This window comes from Vanacampus margaritifer, chromosome 11 (genome assembly GCF_051991255.1).
Source record: "Vanacampus margaritifer isolate UIUO_Vmar chromosome 11, RoL_Vmar_1.0, whole genome shotgun sequence".
Taxonomy (NCBI): domain Eukaryota; kingdom Metazoa; phylum Chordata; class Actinopteri; order Syngnathiformes; family Syngnathidae; genus Vanacampus; species Vanacampus margaritifer.
The window spans coordinates 5357007-5373760 of NC_135442.1; the positions used below are offsets into that span (position 1 = coordinate 5357007).

The window sequence follows — 16754 nt, forward strand, 5'->3', positions numbered from 1 at the left end:
AATTAAAAATATAATTAACTCAAAATACAGTATTAAGTTTTTTACTTAATAAAAGAAGCATTTTGTGTGTGTGGGGGGGGGGCACAAAGGTATTTAAAGTCAACAAAAACAGACAAAATAGAAAAATTGAAGTAAAAAATAAGATATAAAAACTTGTATAAAATTAACTGAAACTGCATTGTCTGTTTACAAATTAAAATATTAATTACCTTAAAATACAATATTACCTTTTTTACTTAATAAAAGAAGCATTTTGTGTGTGTGTGGGGGGGGGGGGGTCACAAAGGTATTTCAAGTCAACAAAAACAGACAAAATAGCAAAATTAAAGTAAAAATAAGACCTAAAAACTTGTATAGAATTAACTGAAACTGGATTGTCTGTTTACAAATTAAAAAAATAATTAACTCAAAATACAGTATTAAGTTTTTTACTTAATAAAGAAGCTTTTTGTGTGTGTGTGTGTGTGGGGGGGGGGGGGGTCTAGGCTTTTATGACCTCGCCCTAGTTCCTTACTTTCTTTTATTTTTCTGATTTATAACCACGCAGCAGTAGAAGATTGCTTGGTGTACCTGCTCCGTGCAAATGGGCACTTTTTTTATAGATATTGATCCTTGACTGAAAAATAAATGTGAGCTTAAATCAAAAATAGTGAGGCTAAAATTGCATTTAGAGTACACTATGTTTATACTAATCATCTGCTATATTGGCCTTACGCAAGAGCAGCCAAGCGAGGAAATTGTGTTTTCGGAGCAGCAATTCACGCCGACATGTTGGCTTCTGGTAGGAAGGAGGGGGAGGGACTTGGAGAAAGGAAATGGTCAGAGTTGATGGCGATCTGACCGGCAGAGCACAAGTCATGCACAATTCAGTTTATGTGTGAAAATATTCACACTCAGTATTTAAGTGAAAGTGCAGATACTTCTGGAGCCTTTGTATTAAAAAAAAAAAAAAATGAGGTCGTTGTATCACTTTCAGGTAATGAAAGGAGCTAAGATGCGAGAACGAACTTTGTCTGGAGGCATAAGCGTCCACTCAGCATGTCGTAAGACACTCCCTTCTTTACAAGTGGGTACAAATCTGGCTATTTCGGGCCGGTCTCGGCTTAACGTTGCCACTCTGCTGTGTTTGGCAAGATTAGCTTATAAGCATACGGTGGCACAAGGGCAGGGAGAAAGAGCAGAGGAGAGGATTTGCGGATCATCACCCAGGTTGATTTTTGTTTTTCCCAAAAGCGGCCCAATCCCTCCAGGCTACACGCAATCTTGTTAAAACAAAACGGGCCTTTGAAGAAGACAAGTCGCTTTTTTTGTGAGACCATGGGAGCCGTGTTTTACCCGAAACATTAATTGGTTCCAGATTTGAGTATCTGCTGCTGCGTCTTTGTAGTTTTGAGCTCGCTTTTCGAGTTCCTAACATTCGAATGCAGCCAATCTCACCTGGATTTGTCCTTTTGCGTGCGCAGCGTGTTTGGATTTCATTTCTGAGGGCTTTGCTTTTTTTGGCCTCAGGTGTGGGGAGTCTCCAGCGGACATCCAGTCAGCGCAGTGCCATGACCTACCAAAGAAACAACTTGGCCCTTAACACAGCCGCCACCTATGCGGATCCGTATCGTTCGGCGCAGTACCGGCCGTGCGATTCCAATTACAGTCGGCAGGCTGCCATCATGGACGATCCCACCCGCTCGCCCTCGATAGACAGCATCCAGAAGGACCCCAGGTAGGCTCTGCCCTTGCTTGCTCTGATTTGTTTTATATATATATATATATTTATATATATATAAATAAAGTGATGTATATGTATAAAAAAAAAAATCTCCCAAAGGTTTATTACTACATCAATACAAAATTCGTTAGCCTGTCTATGGCGTCTTTGATTGTATTTTAGCATTAAGCTAGCAGCATTTTGTTAGCTAAATTATGTGGTTTGGTTAAATACACACACAACATGTTTTTTTTTTTTTTGTTTCATGATTAGACTTCCGTAAACATGAACTGAGAGTGGCATTAAACATCTTAAATCCTCTTTTGGAATGTTTTTTTTTTTTTTTTGTGAACTGAACTATTTGCTTGGTACTCAAGAAGAAAAATTGGACAATTAAAAAAAAAAAAAAGTCATTTTTTTTATTTTTGTTTGTGTCTGTTTCCATGTTGTAACAAATCAACCTGCGTTTGTAGGGAGTTTGCATGGCGGGACCCGGAGTTGACAGAAGTGATTCACATGCTGCAGCACCACTTCCCTTCCGTGCAGGCCAACGCGGCCGCATATCTTCAGCACCTCTGCTTTGGCGATAACCGAATTAAGACCGAGGTAAGCACGTGTCCCATATTGTCATGACCCTGCTGGCACCAAGTGTGCTTTGCAAATAACAAGGCATGCTTGCTATAATAATCCATTTTGGAAATATTCCTTTTTAACATATTAAGAGCCATGATGTCCGCTAACCAGAAGCTAAGTGCACTGTGTTTGTTTACAGACCAGATGTCTGGCTAGCAAACAAGGAAATTAACTCATTTGCTCCCAAAAATGTATAAATATGTTTTTTTTATGCTAGAGCACGAAAGAACGGTTGAAGCAATGGTAGATGTTACAAAAGCGTCCAGCAGGTGGCAGCAGCGTATAAGAGATCAACCGTGGCCATGTTGCAAAAAGGCTCTTTTCCCCACAGTTTTAAACAGATTCATGAATAATGATGAAACTTAGCTCTATTCTAATGCTAATTGCTGCAAGACAGAAACAGATAGAATTATAATAAAAAAATCCTGATGAAAAAAAGAGTCTCTACTCTAATCTTTCTTTTGGTAGTTTCCATGTTTTTATAGCAATAGAACTAAATAATAATCCAGTAAAACAGCCGGAAGCGAAGGGGGCTGCTTTAGTGAGAATGTCTGGGAGTGAATGAGTTAAGTACGTTTTGTTCCTCGCCTAATATGTTCTAAGTGGGAACAGAAAAATTGTGGCAAGCATTCGGAATCCGTAAAATGATGTGGATCTAGCCCAGAGACCTTGAGTTTGTCTTTCAAAGCATTTGGCTGATGTATGTTTTGATCGCAGTGTGCAATTTTTTTTTTTTTTAAATATATTGTTACAGCCATACTTTCATAAATGTCACAGATGATTCACACCATTTAATGAAAATAATGATGGCTTCCCCCCCCCCCCCCCTCCAGCATAACCTCATTCAAATGCATTTTCATCTTCAGGCTTGAAAGCTTTTCTTTTTACGGATCCGCATAATATTAGTTTTATGGCATGAGTATATGTATGATTCTGTGTGGCAGGCTGGCATTTGGTACCTGACTTAATGCACCTTTAATGTACCTCTAAATGCCTCCACAATGTCACAATTATTGATGTATATGGCTACAGATGCATTTTGGCTTGCCTTGACCAACCAATCGGAGGACAGAAAAATACTGGCGTGATTGGGGGCCAGTTAGTTAACTCTGATTGTTTATATAAACATTCCTATTGCTAATATAGGGCTCGTGGATTCCTCCCTGCAGGTATGTCGCCTTGGTGGTGTCAAGCACCTGGTCGACCTGCTTGACCACAAAGTCCTGGAGGTCCAACGGAACTCCTGTGGAGCTCTGAGGAACCTGGTGTATGGAAAAGTGATGGACGAAAATAAAATCGCTCTGAGGAACGCGGGAGGTATCCCGGCCCTGCTCCGACTGCTGAGGAAGAGCATCGACGCGGAGGTGCGGGAGCTCGTCACAGGTGAGCCAGCAAATCTCCAGATTTCCCTCGATGGCTTGATTTGGTATGTTTGCGCAGGATCTTGGTTGCATTTGATTTAAAGGAGACATATATATATATATTTTTTTTAGTTTTGAACTGCCCCCAAGTGCAAATATTTTCATGAGATTCATGTTGTCACTAGTTCTAGTTCCATCCTTTTAATACAGACAGCAGTGGGTTGTGCGCGTCTCACTTTTGTTTGTCATCTGAGCCCAGCAAACATGCAGTAAGCCGGCACTGTTTGGGATGAGGGTGGAGCAGAAATGAGCAAGCCAAGCCATTTGGCTCGCAGGTGGTTGATTCAGCTGTTTTTGCTCAGCTTCAGTCCGTGTTCCAACTGTTTCAGGTTACAGGTCCGATGGCTACAGTTATTTTTTTCAAGGAAAAAAAAAAAAGGACTAACACAGGACTGTAGTATATTTTGTTGGCGGGGGTTGACATGAGAAACTAAACACCTCTTTGCTTAGCTTCTGCAAAAATAACACTACTGAATATAAATTGAAATAAGCGCCAGAATGCCTTTTACATACTTACATTCTTAAAGCTGCTGCGTCAAAAATAACCACATTTTGGTCAAAAATTGCACCGATCCACTCATTGGGTCAGTTTGACCCAGCTTTCAGCTTTGTAACCCAAAGTTCTCGGTCAAGGTTGTTGCTCAAAACAACCCAATTTTGGTCAAAAATCGGACCGCTACTTGGGTCAGTTTGACCTAACGTTGGGTTACAACCTAGAAACTTTTGTCAAATTGATCCAAGTAGCTTGTCGCTCAGATTTTTTTTTACCAAAATTGGGTTATTTTGGTCAAAAATTGCACCGATCCACTCATTGGGCCAGTTTGATCCAGCTTTCAGGTTTGTAACCCAAAGTTGTCGGTCAAGGTTGTTGCTCAAAACAACCCAATTCTGGTCAAAAATCGGACCGCTACTTGGGTCAGTTTGACCTAACGTTGGGTTACAACCTAGAAACTTTTGTCAAATTGATCCAAGTACCTTGTCGCTCAGATTTTTTTTTTTATACCAAAATTGGGTTATTTTGGTCAAAAATTGCACCGATCCACTCATTGGGTCAGTTTGACCCAGCTTTCAGTTTTGTAACCCAAAGTTGTCGGTCAAGGTTGTTGGCCAAAATAACCTAATTCTGGTCAAAAATCGGACCGCTACTTGGGTCAGTTTGACCCAACATTAGGCTACAACCTAGAAACTTTTGTCAAATTGATCCAAGTAGCTTGTCGCTCAGATTTTTTTGTTTTACCAAAATTGGGTTATTTTGGTCAAAAATTGCACCGATCCACTCATTGGGTCAGTTTGACCCAGCTTTCAGGTTTGTAACCCAAAGTTCTTGGTCAAGGTTGTTGCTCAAAACAACCCAATTTTGGTCAAAAATTGCACCGCTACTTGTTTCAGTTTGACCTAACGTTGGGTTACAACCTAGAAACTTTTGTCAAATGGATCCAAGTAGCTTGTCGCTCAGATTTTTTTTTACCAAAATTGGGTTATTTTGGTCAAAAATTGCACCGATCCACTCATTGGGTCAATTTGACCCAGCTTTCAGTTTTGTAACCCAAAGTTGTCGGTCAAGGTTGTTGGCCAAAATAACCCAATTCTGGTCAAAAATCGGACCGCTACTTGGGTCAGTTTGACCCAACGTTGGGTTACAACCTAGAAACTTTTGTCAAATTGATCCAAGTAGCTTGTCGCTCTGATTTTTTACCAAAATTGGGTTATTTTTAACCCAGCAGTAATTTAGGTGAATATACTGTGAAAATCAAATAGAAAGGATCATCAGTTAAAAATAAATAGATCAATTTTAAACAATGCAGTATAGTAGGGAACTCTTGCATATCATGTTTTAGTTAACCGTAGCATTTATTTACTACTTTCAAGGGTCAACTATGCCCAAAACGAGTTCCAAACCACTCTTCCACTTCTCCCCTTAGAAGTCTCGGTGCTAGCTATGCTTCATTAGCATTAAACTAAAAAACAGACCACTCCAGGTCAGGGGTCATGTTATCCGGACACAGAATAGTCGCCCCTTTACCTGCCTGCACTCTGCAGCTGTTACGGTTATTGTTCTGTCCTCAAACAGACTGTTGAGATCACATGGTCAAATATTGCAGCTCTGTCGTTTGTCATCAATAGCCTTGAAACTGATACTTTGACACACTGACAAAACGGTGGAAGATTAGATTGATCCCACCGCAGGTACCCTGTCAGTCTCGCATGCCGTTTATGTTTTGTTGGATGGATAGTTCCTTTTTGATTCAATCAGAGGATGACAAAATCAGACAAGACCAAGAGAAAACAAAGGTAGATGCTCACAGAAAGTCTTAAAACCCAAAAGTCCCCAATCAAACCCACAATAATTCCGTTGTTTTTTTTTGTTTTTTTTTGCGTTCTCCCTTTAGGCAAACTCTTAAGCTGTACTAAAACTTTAAAGATAGACGAATTAATCCATACATACCTCAAGACGGGTCGCTGGATTCAAAAGTTGAAAGATTGTTTGGGGAGTATCATTTTGAATACGTTCAGTGTTTTAGAGAAATTTCAGCAGATTTATGTCACCTGCGCTGCAGACGAAAACAATGGAATTGTCTTGAATGTTGACATTCGCACTCACTTTAAACTGTGCATAATCTCCAACCTGCCAAAAGCTCACTTGCTAACGCCAGACTTTACATAAACATGTCTGTGTCTCAAGATAAAAGTTATGGCGTCGCTCCCAGAATGCTCAAGGCAAGGCTCTTTTAGAGAGAGGGGGGGGCTTCTTTTGTCTTCATAAAAAAGGCCAAATCCCAAATCATTTGCGAGACAGGTGTTAGTAAACGGAAGCACGTCAACAAATTACCACCTAATAGTCTTGTTTGTTTTACCGGAGCAGGCGAAACAATAGGAAAAAGACGCAGCCAGTTGTTTTGGTTCATGGGTGTTGCTGAAGACACACTATTGTTATTGTATAGATTTATGTGTCAATAATAAAACCATTCTTACTTACTACTTTATATTGTGTTACTTTCACAAGTCTTGTGATTTATTGGGCTAACCTGGGACCTCAGGGGATTGTATTTTATGCCATGTCATGTGGAAATGAGTGTTACGAAAAAGAAATATCCTTGGATGTTTGCATCCTTGAATTTTGAGAAAAGGAAGTCTTTGAATCTTTAAATATAACTTGAAATGACAATGACACAATAAAACAATAAGAACGTGAAACACGAATAGAATCAACTAAAAATAATAGCAACTGACTGTTCCTGAGCGATTTGGCCTCTTGGGGGCAGTGTGGTGCCGCGGATCCATGGCATACACACTTAAAGGGAGCACAGAAGAAAGTTGCGAGTGAATTCTATTAAAATAATCTCGTTTTTTAGACATTGTGAATAATCTGTGCCTTTGTGCAAGGTTATCTCACCTGTGGGTATGCGTTCCCACATCATTTGTGTGTGGATATTTGTCATTTGAAGGAAAAACACTGCCGAAGTCGATGCTAACGTCCTGTTAGCATTTGAACGGGATCCTCCCTTCGCTTTTAGCATTAGCGCTAGGCTAGCGCTGTTTTGAAAACGAAGCATGTTTTAAATATACAGTGGATGGAATTCTAATTAATTTTGAATTCCTGCTTGCACGCTTCACCAAGAACATCCGACCCGTTGGTCACACCCTGCCAGATGAAGGAGACAGCCACTGTTTTTTTGTTTTGTTTTTGGTGTATCTCACTTCTTGAGCAAAGTCACTTTTTTTTGTTATTATTATACAGCATGCGAGCTCTGAGGCCAGGCACATCCTCAATGTGAACTTCTGAGAATGTCGTATTAGTCGAGCTGTGTTTGATGTTTTTTAAAGTCCAAATGAGATGATGAAATCCTCTGCATGTACTTAAGGCTTTTAATGGATTTAAAGCACGTTGGATTGCAAGAGGCATTTCTTGGCAGGCGCATAGCTTCCGGCAATGTGTGTATGTGTGTGTATTTGTTTGTGGAAATGGGCTCTGGGGCCATCTTGTAGACTATTATCATCTTCATCAGCTCAATTAAAGAGGAGATGGTTATATGAACTGAGTGGATATAAACACTGAAATGAACAGTATGCAATGAACTAGGGCCGATTTTTGGCAGAAAAAAATACATACAGCGGCCGATTATAAATAAAATGACGTCAAAACGGTAAAATTACCGAATGAACAATACTGAGCTCTCCAGAAAAAAAAAAAAATAAATAAATAAAAATAAAAAAAATCCTCCCTTCACTTTTAGTATTAGCGCAAGGTAGGCTAGCAATGTTTTAAAAACGAAGCATGTTAACATACATGTAATGCTAAACGTAAATTTGCATACAGTAGGTTTTACAGTACGGTAATTTAATTGACATCACCCATGAAAAAATTATATGCCTCAAAGCAGGGGGGGCTCCTACGTTGACGTAGCAATTGAAAGGATTTCTAAGGCTGGCAGCAAGAGGCATCTAATTAGGGGAACATGCTACATACTGGCTTATCCCTGACAGATACAGCATCAAAGGCTGCCAAGGACCGCGCATGACCAACAGTGCCCCCCCCCCCCTCCAAAAAAAAAAAGGATAGTTGAATTGAGTGGAATGAGGCCACCATTTTTGAAAGAATTACATTATTTATGTTTCATTTCATATGCTGGAGCAATGCCCTTTGTTCCCCTTTTTCCATTTTTCTCCCTGAAGATATTCTGCTGTGATGTGGAAGATGGATGTGAATGTCTTATTATAAGGCACGGACGGGGGGAACATTTTCCTACCAGGGGCCATTTCTGTTTTTATAACACCCTTTAGGGGCAATACTAAATTGATGAAAATGCAGTAAGTGACCATAAATGGCCCACAAACCATAGGTTCCGCACCTCCGCTCTATAACTTCATGTTAGTTTTTAAAAGAAGACATATTATGCATTATGCGTCTTCCATTTTAGTTCAAAACCGGGTAGCTGAAAACACGCAGAGTCCGCAGTTTGAGGGATGTTAATCATACTCTGCATGTTCGCTCTTCTCACATAGTTGAGCTAGCATTAGCATTAGCATTAGCATTAGCGTTAGCGTTAGCGGCAGCTCGTACCATAGTGCCATGGGCATGACATGCTGTTGGAAGCTTAGGTTTGTTTTCAAATTTAAATGGTTTTGAATTGCCTGTAGACGTAGACAATTGCCTCTAGCTGGCGGCAAGGTGCTACTTTTATATTAGAAAAATAGCACAAAAATAGAGAATATGTGAGTTTCTCAGCAAATAACACAGTGTAAAGGTTTTGTGGGGAGAAAAAAAAAAAGTACATTTACAAATGGTGAATTGCTAGTTTGCAAATGACTTGAAAGTGGCTCTGGATCTTCAACAAGCCAAGCTGATAATGATCATGAGTGGGCAAGCTCAGTGGGGGGCGCCAGTGTATATTCTTATTGGTCCAGGTCATTGAATCGATCACAATTTGACTGCTTTGTTTGTCTTTTTTTTATATACAGTGTAAGGTGTGGCTATTATGCAAATTATCTATACATAAAAGTGGACGGAAATAGCATTTTCAGAACTAGCTCACTCAAGATTGCCGTTTATTTTCACAAACGACAACTGACATATCCTGAAGGTTTGCGTGCGTCCGTCTCAACCCCCTCCTGCGCCCAACCCGTACTTGACCGTGTCTCGGCAGGGGTGCTGTGGAACCTGTCGTCGTGCGACCCCGTCAAGATGACAATCATCCGCGACGCCTTGACCACCCTGACCAACATTGTTATCATCCCCCACTCGGGATGGAGTAGCTCCACCTTCGAGGAGGACCACAAGCTCAAATTTCACTCGTCGCTGGTGCTGAGGAACACTACAGGTTGCTTGAGGTAACCACCTGATGCACACGCTTGGCACTCTAGCACCCCCGTGTGGCGTAGTGTCACCTATTAGTTTTCATCTTTACATGTTGGGATGACTAAATATGAAAACTTTGCATGTTTAGAAATAGACAGATTTGGCAAAAAAAAAAAAGTCCACACACTTTGCGGATAGACAATAAAAGCTTAGCATAGCATAGCATTAGCAAGCACGATAGTGGTAGTGAACTCGTCACATCAAAACAAACAACAGTTTGCCCGATAGTGAACAATTCTTTCACCAAAAAGAGGCTTCAAGCTGTTTATTGCCACTCCAAGTTGAAGGTAAACATACAACAAATTAATTAATTACATTTTGTGTTTAAAACAACCACAGAACTTTGCTATAAGGTCTGCTAGCTTAATGCTAACACATAATGGGAAACAAATATTATCTCTGTCACGGTGTTATAAACCTTTCGGCAATTGATGTTTGAACATTAGATATTAAAACGTGTATGTTTAAATAGTCTTATGTTTGATTTGTATTTATGTGCAGGCTTTAGACAGAAAATATAACAATACTCACAGACGAGAACAACTAACATCAGTTTTTACTGGCTCCATGCACAGTGCTCATATTCATGTGTCTGTATTATACTGCCCCCAGGTGGCCAATGTGTGAACACCAGAGGAAGCACAGCGTGTATTGAATTAAAGCGAAAAATGTGGAAAAACTGTTTTGCTTCTGTACATAGAATTGTATATTATTACAATGTTGTGTATTCTTCACAATTAATTTGGTAATAATTGAAATCACGATTATTATTTTTATGGTACAAAACAAGAAAATGTTAATAATAAATAATGTGGCACTTCAATTCAGTGGAGAAAGAATTGCAATCTGAATGTTTTGAGTTGCAAGCATGGTCGCCGAGCAAATTAACTTGCATCGCAAGGCACCAATGTAATTCTATATACAATCCATGTTTTGTGTTAGTAGCTTTCGTGGATTGTCATGCTGGAAGATGACGTAACGCCTTCTCACTCTCCTCCTGTTCAGCTATTGTCGTCTGTGTGTGTGCACTCAAACAAGATGGGATGATTTCAGTCAGTCAGACCACACACACATTTCATCCATAATAGATGGTGTGCAGGAATGACTACACAAGTGGAGCAGACACACACACTCGTCTGTCATTTGGTGTGTTTGCACATACTCATCTCTTGTATGCGTTTGTGTGTGTGTGTGTGTGTGTGTGTGCGTTCTTTAAACAGGAACTTGAGCTCAGCTGGCGAGGAGGCCCGAAAACAGATGCGCACCTGTGAGGGTTTGGTTGACTCGCTGCTCTACGTCATCAAAGCCTGTGTCAACACTTCAGACTTTGACAGCAAGGTACACACAAGACACGCACGTGTTGCGCATGTTAAGAGGCCCCCTGAGAGGGAAACCAATAACCTGATTCTTTTAACTCATTCACTGCCATTGACAGTTATAGACGTCAAAAAAATCATTTTAAGTATTTTTTTTTTTTTTCTGGGAGATCTCAGTATTGATCATTTGAAATGTCATCATCATTGTTCTCCCTTTTTTTTTTTTTTAAGTATTTCTATTAGTTTAGCATTTTTTTCTATTTTTGTTAACAAGAGTATGAAAACCTATATATTTTTTTATTGTACATTTAGAACAGATATAAAATTTGTGATTAATTATGAGTTAACTAGTGAAGTCATGCGATTAATTACGAGTAAAAATTGTAATCGTCTGACGCCCCTAATTTGTAATAATCATCTCGTCAGACGATTATATATTTTTTATTGTAATTAATCGCATGACTTCATTAGTTAACTCATAATTAATCACACATTTTATATCTGTTCTAAATGTACATTTTCATACTCTTGTTAAAAGAAAGTGGAAAAAAATGTTGAACTAATAGAAATAGTTCAAATGAATTTTTGACGTTTATAGCCGTCAACGGCAGTGAATGAGTTAATTGCCTGACCATACTGTTAGCTAAACAGCTCCTAATTTCCCCAAATGTTTTTTTTGCTACAATTCTTTCGTTAACGTCTATGTGTGCGGAATGAATTTGCTCAGCCGCTGTCTTGTCTCCTGAGGCGGAACATTTTGGAAAAAGAATAGAATTGTTTGTTGGTGTTTTTCTTTATATTGCGATTGCGATTTAATACCCAACATTTTTTGGATTTTTTTTTCTATGCAGCCCCACTAGTCTAAATATGTTTCTCTGTTTAACTCATTCACTGCCATTGACGGTTATAGACGTCAAATATTCATTTTAACTGTATCTATTAGTTTAACATTTTTTTCCATTTTTGTTAAGAGTATGAAAACCTAGAATTTTTTATTGTACATTTAGAACAGCTATAAAATGTGTGATTAATCGTGAGTTAACTATTGAAGTCATGCGATTAATTACAATTAAAAATTGTAATCGCCTGACGTGATTAAAGAAAAGAAAAGATTATTAAAAAATTAGGAGTTAACTCACGAACAAACAAAAAATTGTACATTTAGAACAGATAAAAAATATTAATCGTGAGTTAACTATTGAAGTCATACAATTAATTACAATTTTTTTTTTTAATTATCGCCTGACACGGTTTAAAAAAAGAAAAGATAAATAAAAATTAGGGGCGTCAGACGATTAAAATTTTTAATCGTAATTAATCGCATGACTTCACTAGTTAACTCACGATAAATTGCAAATTTTATATCTGTTCTAAATGCACAATAAAAAAAATCTAGGTTTTCATACTCTTGTTTTAAAAAGTGGAAAAAAATGTTAAACTAATAGAAATAGTTCAAATGAATTTTTGACGTTTATAGCCGTCAATGGCAGTGAATGAGTTAATTGCCTGACCATACCGTTAGCTAAACAGCTCCTAATTTCCCCAAATGTTTTTTTTGCTACAATTCTTTCGTTAACGTCTATGTGTGCGGAATGAATTTGCTCAGCCGCTGTCTTGTCTCCCGTGCGCCGTCCGCAACAGATAGTGGAGAACTGCATTTGCACGCTAAGGAACCTGTCCTACCGTCTGGAGCTGGAGCTGCCCCCGTCGCGCCTGACGGGCGCGCAGGAGACGGACGCCATTCTGGGCAGCGAGTCGCCCAGCAAAGACATCAGCTCCAGCTGCTGGGGGAGGAAGAAGAAGAAGAAGAAGAGAAAGAACTCGCAGGAAGACACTGTGAGTAGGGCAGGACGGAAGACGAGAATGTTACTGTTATGATTATCTTGAATATAGACTAGTCCCGGGGGTCTGCAACTTGCGGCTCTGGAGCCACATGCGGCTCTTTAGTTCCTCTCCTGTGGGTCCCCCGCTGTTGATTTCTAAAAAATATATATAGAGAAATTCATATTGTTTTGCATATATTTGCATATTATTTACATATTGTTTACATATTTACAAATACATATGATTTCAATTAAAAAAAAGAAGAAAAAAAAGAGATGAAAGGTAGATGAAAAAGTTTTAAAAGTAACCTAAAAAGGTCTAAAAAGTCAAACTCATTCACTGCCATTGACGGCTATAGACGTAAAAAATTTATTTTAACTATTTTTATTAGTTTAACATTTTTTTCCCACTTTTTTTTTACAAGAAACCTGGAATTTTTGTTATTGTACATTTAGAACAGATGTAAAATTTGTGATTAATCGTGAGTCAACTATTGAAGTCAAGCAATTAATTACATTTAACAATTGTCAGGCGATTACAATTTTTTAATTATTTTTTTTCTTTCTAGGTTGTCCTACTCTGAACAAAAGTGTGGGGGGGGGGACTAAACTAATAAAAATAGTTCAAATGAATTTTTGACGTCTATAGCCGTCAATGGCAGTGAATGAGTTAAAATGTCCAAAAAGGAAGAGGTAAAGCAGAAAACTACTATAAAATATCCAAGAAATTGCCCAAAAAATGTTAGATAACTGAATAATAAAGGCGGACAGAAAATGTTAAAAAAAGTTACCATCAAATGCCTAAAAACAAAACAATAAACCCCCCAAATTACCATAAAATATCCATAAAATTGCCCAAAAAAGGCAGGAAAGATAATTTCTAAAAATTAAGCATAAAATGTCCTCAAAATTGCCAAAAATGTCAGAAAAATGATATAAAAAGTCAAAAAATAGCCATTAAATGTCCTAAAAAAGGAAGAAGAGAATCAGACAATTACTACATGTCAATAAAATAGCTGAATATGTCAGAATTGTAAAAGGAAGAAAGTCTAAAAATTTATGAAAAACGAGGCCTGAAAATCTTCTAAATTTTGTGAGTTACTTGCTGTCACCTTCCGACTAACCGCTGCATTTGTATCCTCAGTGGGACGGCGTGGGACCCATCCCAGGCTTCTCCAAGCCACCCACGGGCGCTGAGATGCTTTGGCACCCCGCGGTGGTGAAGCCGTATTTGACACTACTCGCCGAGAGCTCCAATCCTTCCACTCTAGAGGGCGCCGCCGGGTCACTTCAGAATCTGTCGGCGGGCAACTGGAAGGTAGATTGTTGGCGTTGATACGCTGGACACTTACCAGAATACACGTTTAGTTCCATATCAGAACGTCGCCAAATCTTGAATTCTTCTCGCCACTCTTCTGGTGTGTTCTGAACAGTTTGCGGCGTACATCCGCGCCGCAGTACGTAAGGAGAAAGGCTTGCCCATCCTCGTGGAACTGCTTCGAATGGACAACGACCGGGTGGTGTGTTCGGTTGCCACCGCGCTGAGAAACATGGCACTCGATGTCCGGAATAAAGAACTCATAGGTAAGGGGCTCACGATATCAGACACACATGGACATTTGATACTGGGCAATTAATCAAAATTACATTTTGATTTTGGCTTCTCTCAATCATAGAAACACTATAATTGGGGGGGAGGCGGAGTTACACACATTGTATATTTAACAGCATACTTTGTTTTTAAAACATTGCTAGTTTATTGCTAGCCGTCGATGTAAAACCCCATTGATGAGCTTGCAAAAATTAGCATTCATCGCTACGGAGGGATTTACCTTCAAATAGTGAGTATTTACTCTCAAACGCTGGAGTAACAAATAACAAATAATATTGTCAACCAGGCATAAATCTGTGAAAACGAGCGATTTAATGAAGTTTAATTGCAACTTTCTTCTTCTACTCTACCTATCTTAATGTAAGTGTGTATCTCCATGAATGCATGGCAGCACACTGCCCCTAAGAGGCCAAGGCGCACACAGCAGGTATTTAAAAAAAAAAAATTCAATTTGTATTAATTTTGTGTATTATTATTTTATTTGTTATGAAAAACAAATCTGGCTGTTCTTTTAGGTTATATTTAAAGTTGACTTTTGGTAGTTACATAAATATCAAGTTTTTAAATAAATAATTTTGTTTATACAGTCAAGTCTATTTCAAAATCTATCAAAATACTTGTAATTATTTTTCCCATCATCGCCTAGCCCTACTAAAAGGTAAATAAAAATACTTCCTACATAAATGTGTAAAATATTAAATGCAAATGTATTTTACTTTAACGTCAAATACATCTAAACTGTGCATGCAAAGGCACTGTATGTATATACCACCGGATTAAAAAAAAATTTGACTATTTAATTCAATGTTCATGTACCACTAGAGGGAGCCCGCATACTTTGAGAATCACAGCTGTAAACGTTAACCTGGGGGATTATTATTATTTTTTTAAATCCTTGTCATGACACCAAACGCCAAAATCATCAATTTTTCCACCAATTAAAAAAAAATAAAAATAAATAGGAATACAAAACAAAACAACCAAGTGACACATGTATCAATACCAAATTAAGTAAAAAACAAAAACCTGCATGTCCAAATTAACCTTTTACATACATTACATGTCACAATAAAAGTGCATGATCAACTTTGCTGAATTCACTACGACATACACGAAGTGACATAAGCGAACATCCTCGCACCCGCACTCATAACCCCCCCACACCATCCCGAGCATAAGGCCCCTGTCGCAACGTATTAGCTCCATATCCCCCCTTCCTCCCTCTCAGGGAAATACGCCATGAGGGACCTGGTCAACCGCCTCCCCGGAGGAAACACCACCTTGCTGTCGGACGAGACGGTGGCGGCCATCTGCTGCACCCTGCACGAGGTCACCAGCAGGAACATGGAGAACGCCAAAGCCCTGGCGGACACGGGCGGCATCGAGAAGCTGGTCAACATCACCAAGGGCAGAGGGGACAGGTACGCCGGCCAATGCCAACGCCGGATTGTATTGGGCCGGATTTGATGACAACGGTGCGGGACTTCCGATTTTTAACAGGTTTTCTCTGAAAGTGGTCAAGGCGTCCGCTCAGGTGCTGAACACGCTGTGGCAGTACAGAGATTTACGCGCCATCTATAAGAAAGTAAGAACCTGATTCATTCATCTTACTTCTGTGTAGTTCACTTATTAATGCAGGGGTCAGCAACCTTTCCTGTCAAAAGAGCCAATTTAGGCCAAATAAATAACAAAAAAGTCCGTCTGGAGCTGCTAAACATTTGAAGATCTTCATGAAGGAAACAGTGTGTTAGTGTGTAGCGAGGGCCCAAGAGCTAATTAGAGCTGCACCATAACAAAAAAAAATGATTCTACCTTTTAGCTTCCTTTTTTGGGGGGGTCATTTTTTCACACTTCATTTTTTAATTTGTATTTTTTTTTTACAGTTTCTGCACATTTTTGCCACTTTTATTGACATATTATGGTAATTTTCTGCCTCTCTTATTCCTTTTTTGGACATTTTGTGGCATTTTTTTTTTTTTACTTTTTCAGACTTTTTTTGCATCAAACTTTCAGACATTTTTGGCAATTTTGTGGGCATTTTATAGTAAAGTTTGGGATTTATTTTGTTTTTGGACATTTTATGGTTAATTTCTTAAAATGTTCTTTCCTGCCGTTTTTACAAGATTTTTCTGACTTTTTGGGGGGGTGAGGGGCAATTTTGTGGATATTTTATGGTACTTTGGGGGATTTCTTCTTTTGTTTTTGGACATTTTATGATTACTTTTTCAACATTTTCTTTTCTGCCTTTTTATTCAATTGTCTGACATTTTGGGCAATTTCATGGACATTTTATGGTAATTTTCTGCTTTTTTCTTCTTTTCTGAAGATTTTAAGGTCACCTTTTAGACATTTTTAGGCAATTTAAAAAAATGTTTTTTATCTACCTTTCA

The 16754-nt window shown here is 38.7% G+C and overlaps 1 protein-coding gene across 5 annotated transcripts in view; it reads left to right on the forward strand.

Moving 5' to 3' along the window:
- Positions 1-16754, forward strand: part of LOC144060748 (plakophilin-4-like) — an 81211-nt gene that overhangs the window by 58723 nt on the left and 5734 nt on the right. For all 5 annotated transcript variants that reach the window (XM_077580552.1, XM_077580553.1, XM_077580551.1 and 2 more), the window contains 10 exons: positions 1510-1717; positions 2176-2308; positions 3505-3718; positions 9402-9585; positions 10834-10951; positions 12571-12765; positions 13897-14070; positions 14186-14336; positions 15593-15785; positions 15865-15949. In XM_077580552.1, the coding sequence (XP_077436678.1) occupies positions 1510-1717; positions 2176-2308; positions 3505-3718; positions 9402-9585; positions 10834-10951; positions 12571-12765; positions 13897-14070; positions 14186-14336; positions 15593-15785; positions 15865-15949 (1655 nt within the window). The remainder of the gene's footprint in view (positions 1-1509; positions 1718-2175; positions 2309-3504; positions 3719-9401; positions 9586-10833; positions 10952-12570; positions 12766-13896; positions 14071-14185; positions 14337-15592; positions 15786-15864; positions 15950-16754) is intronic.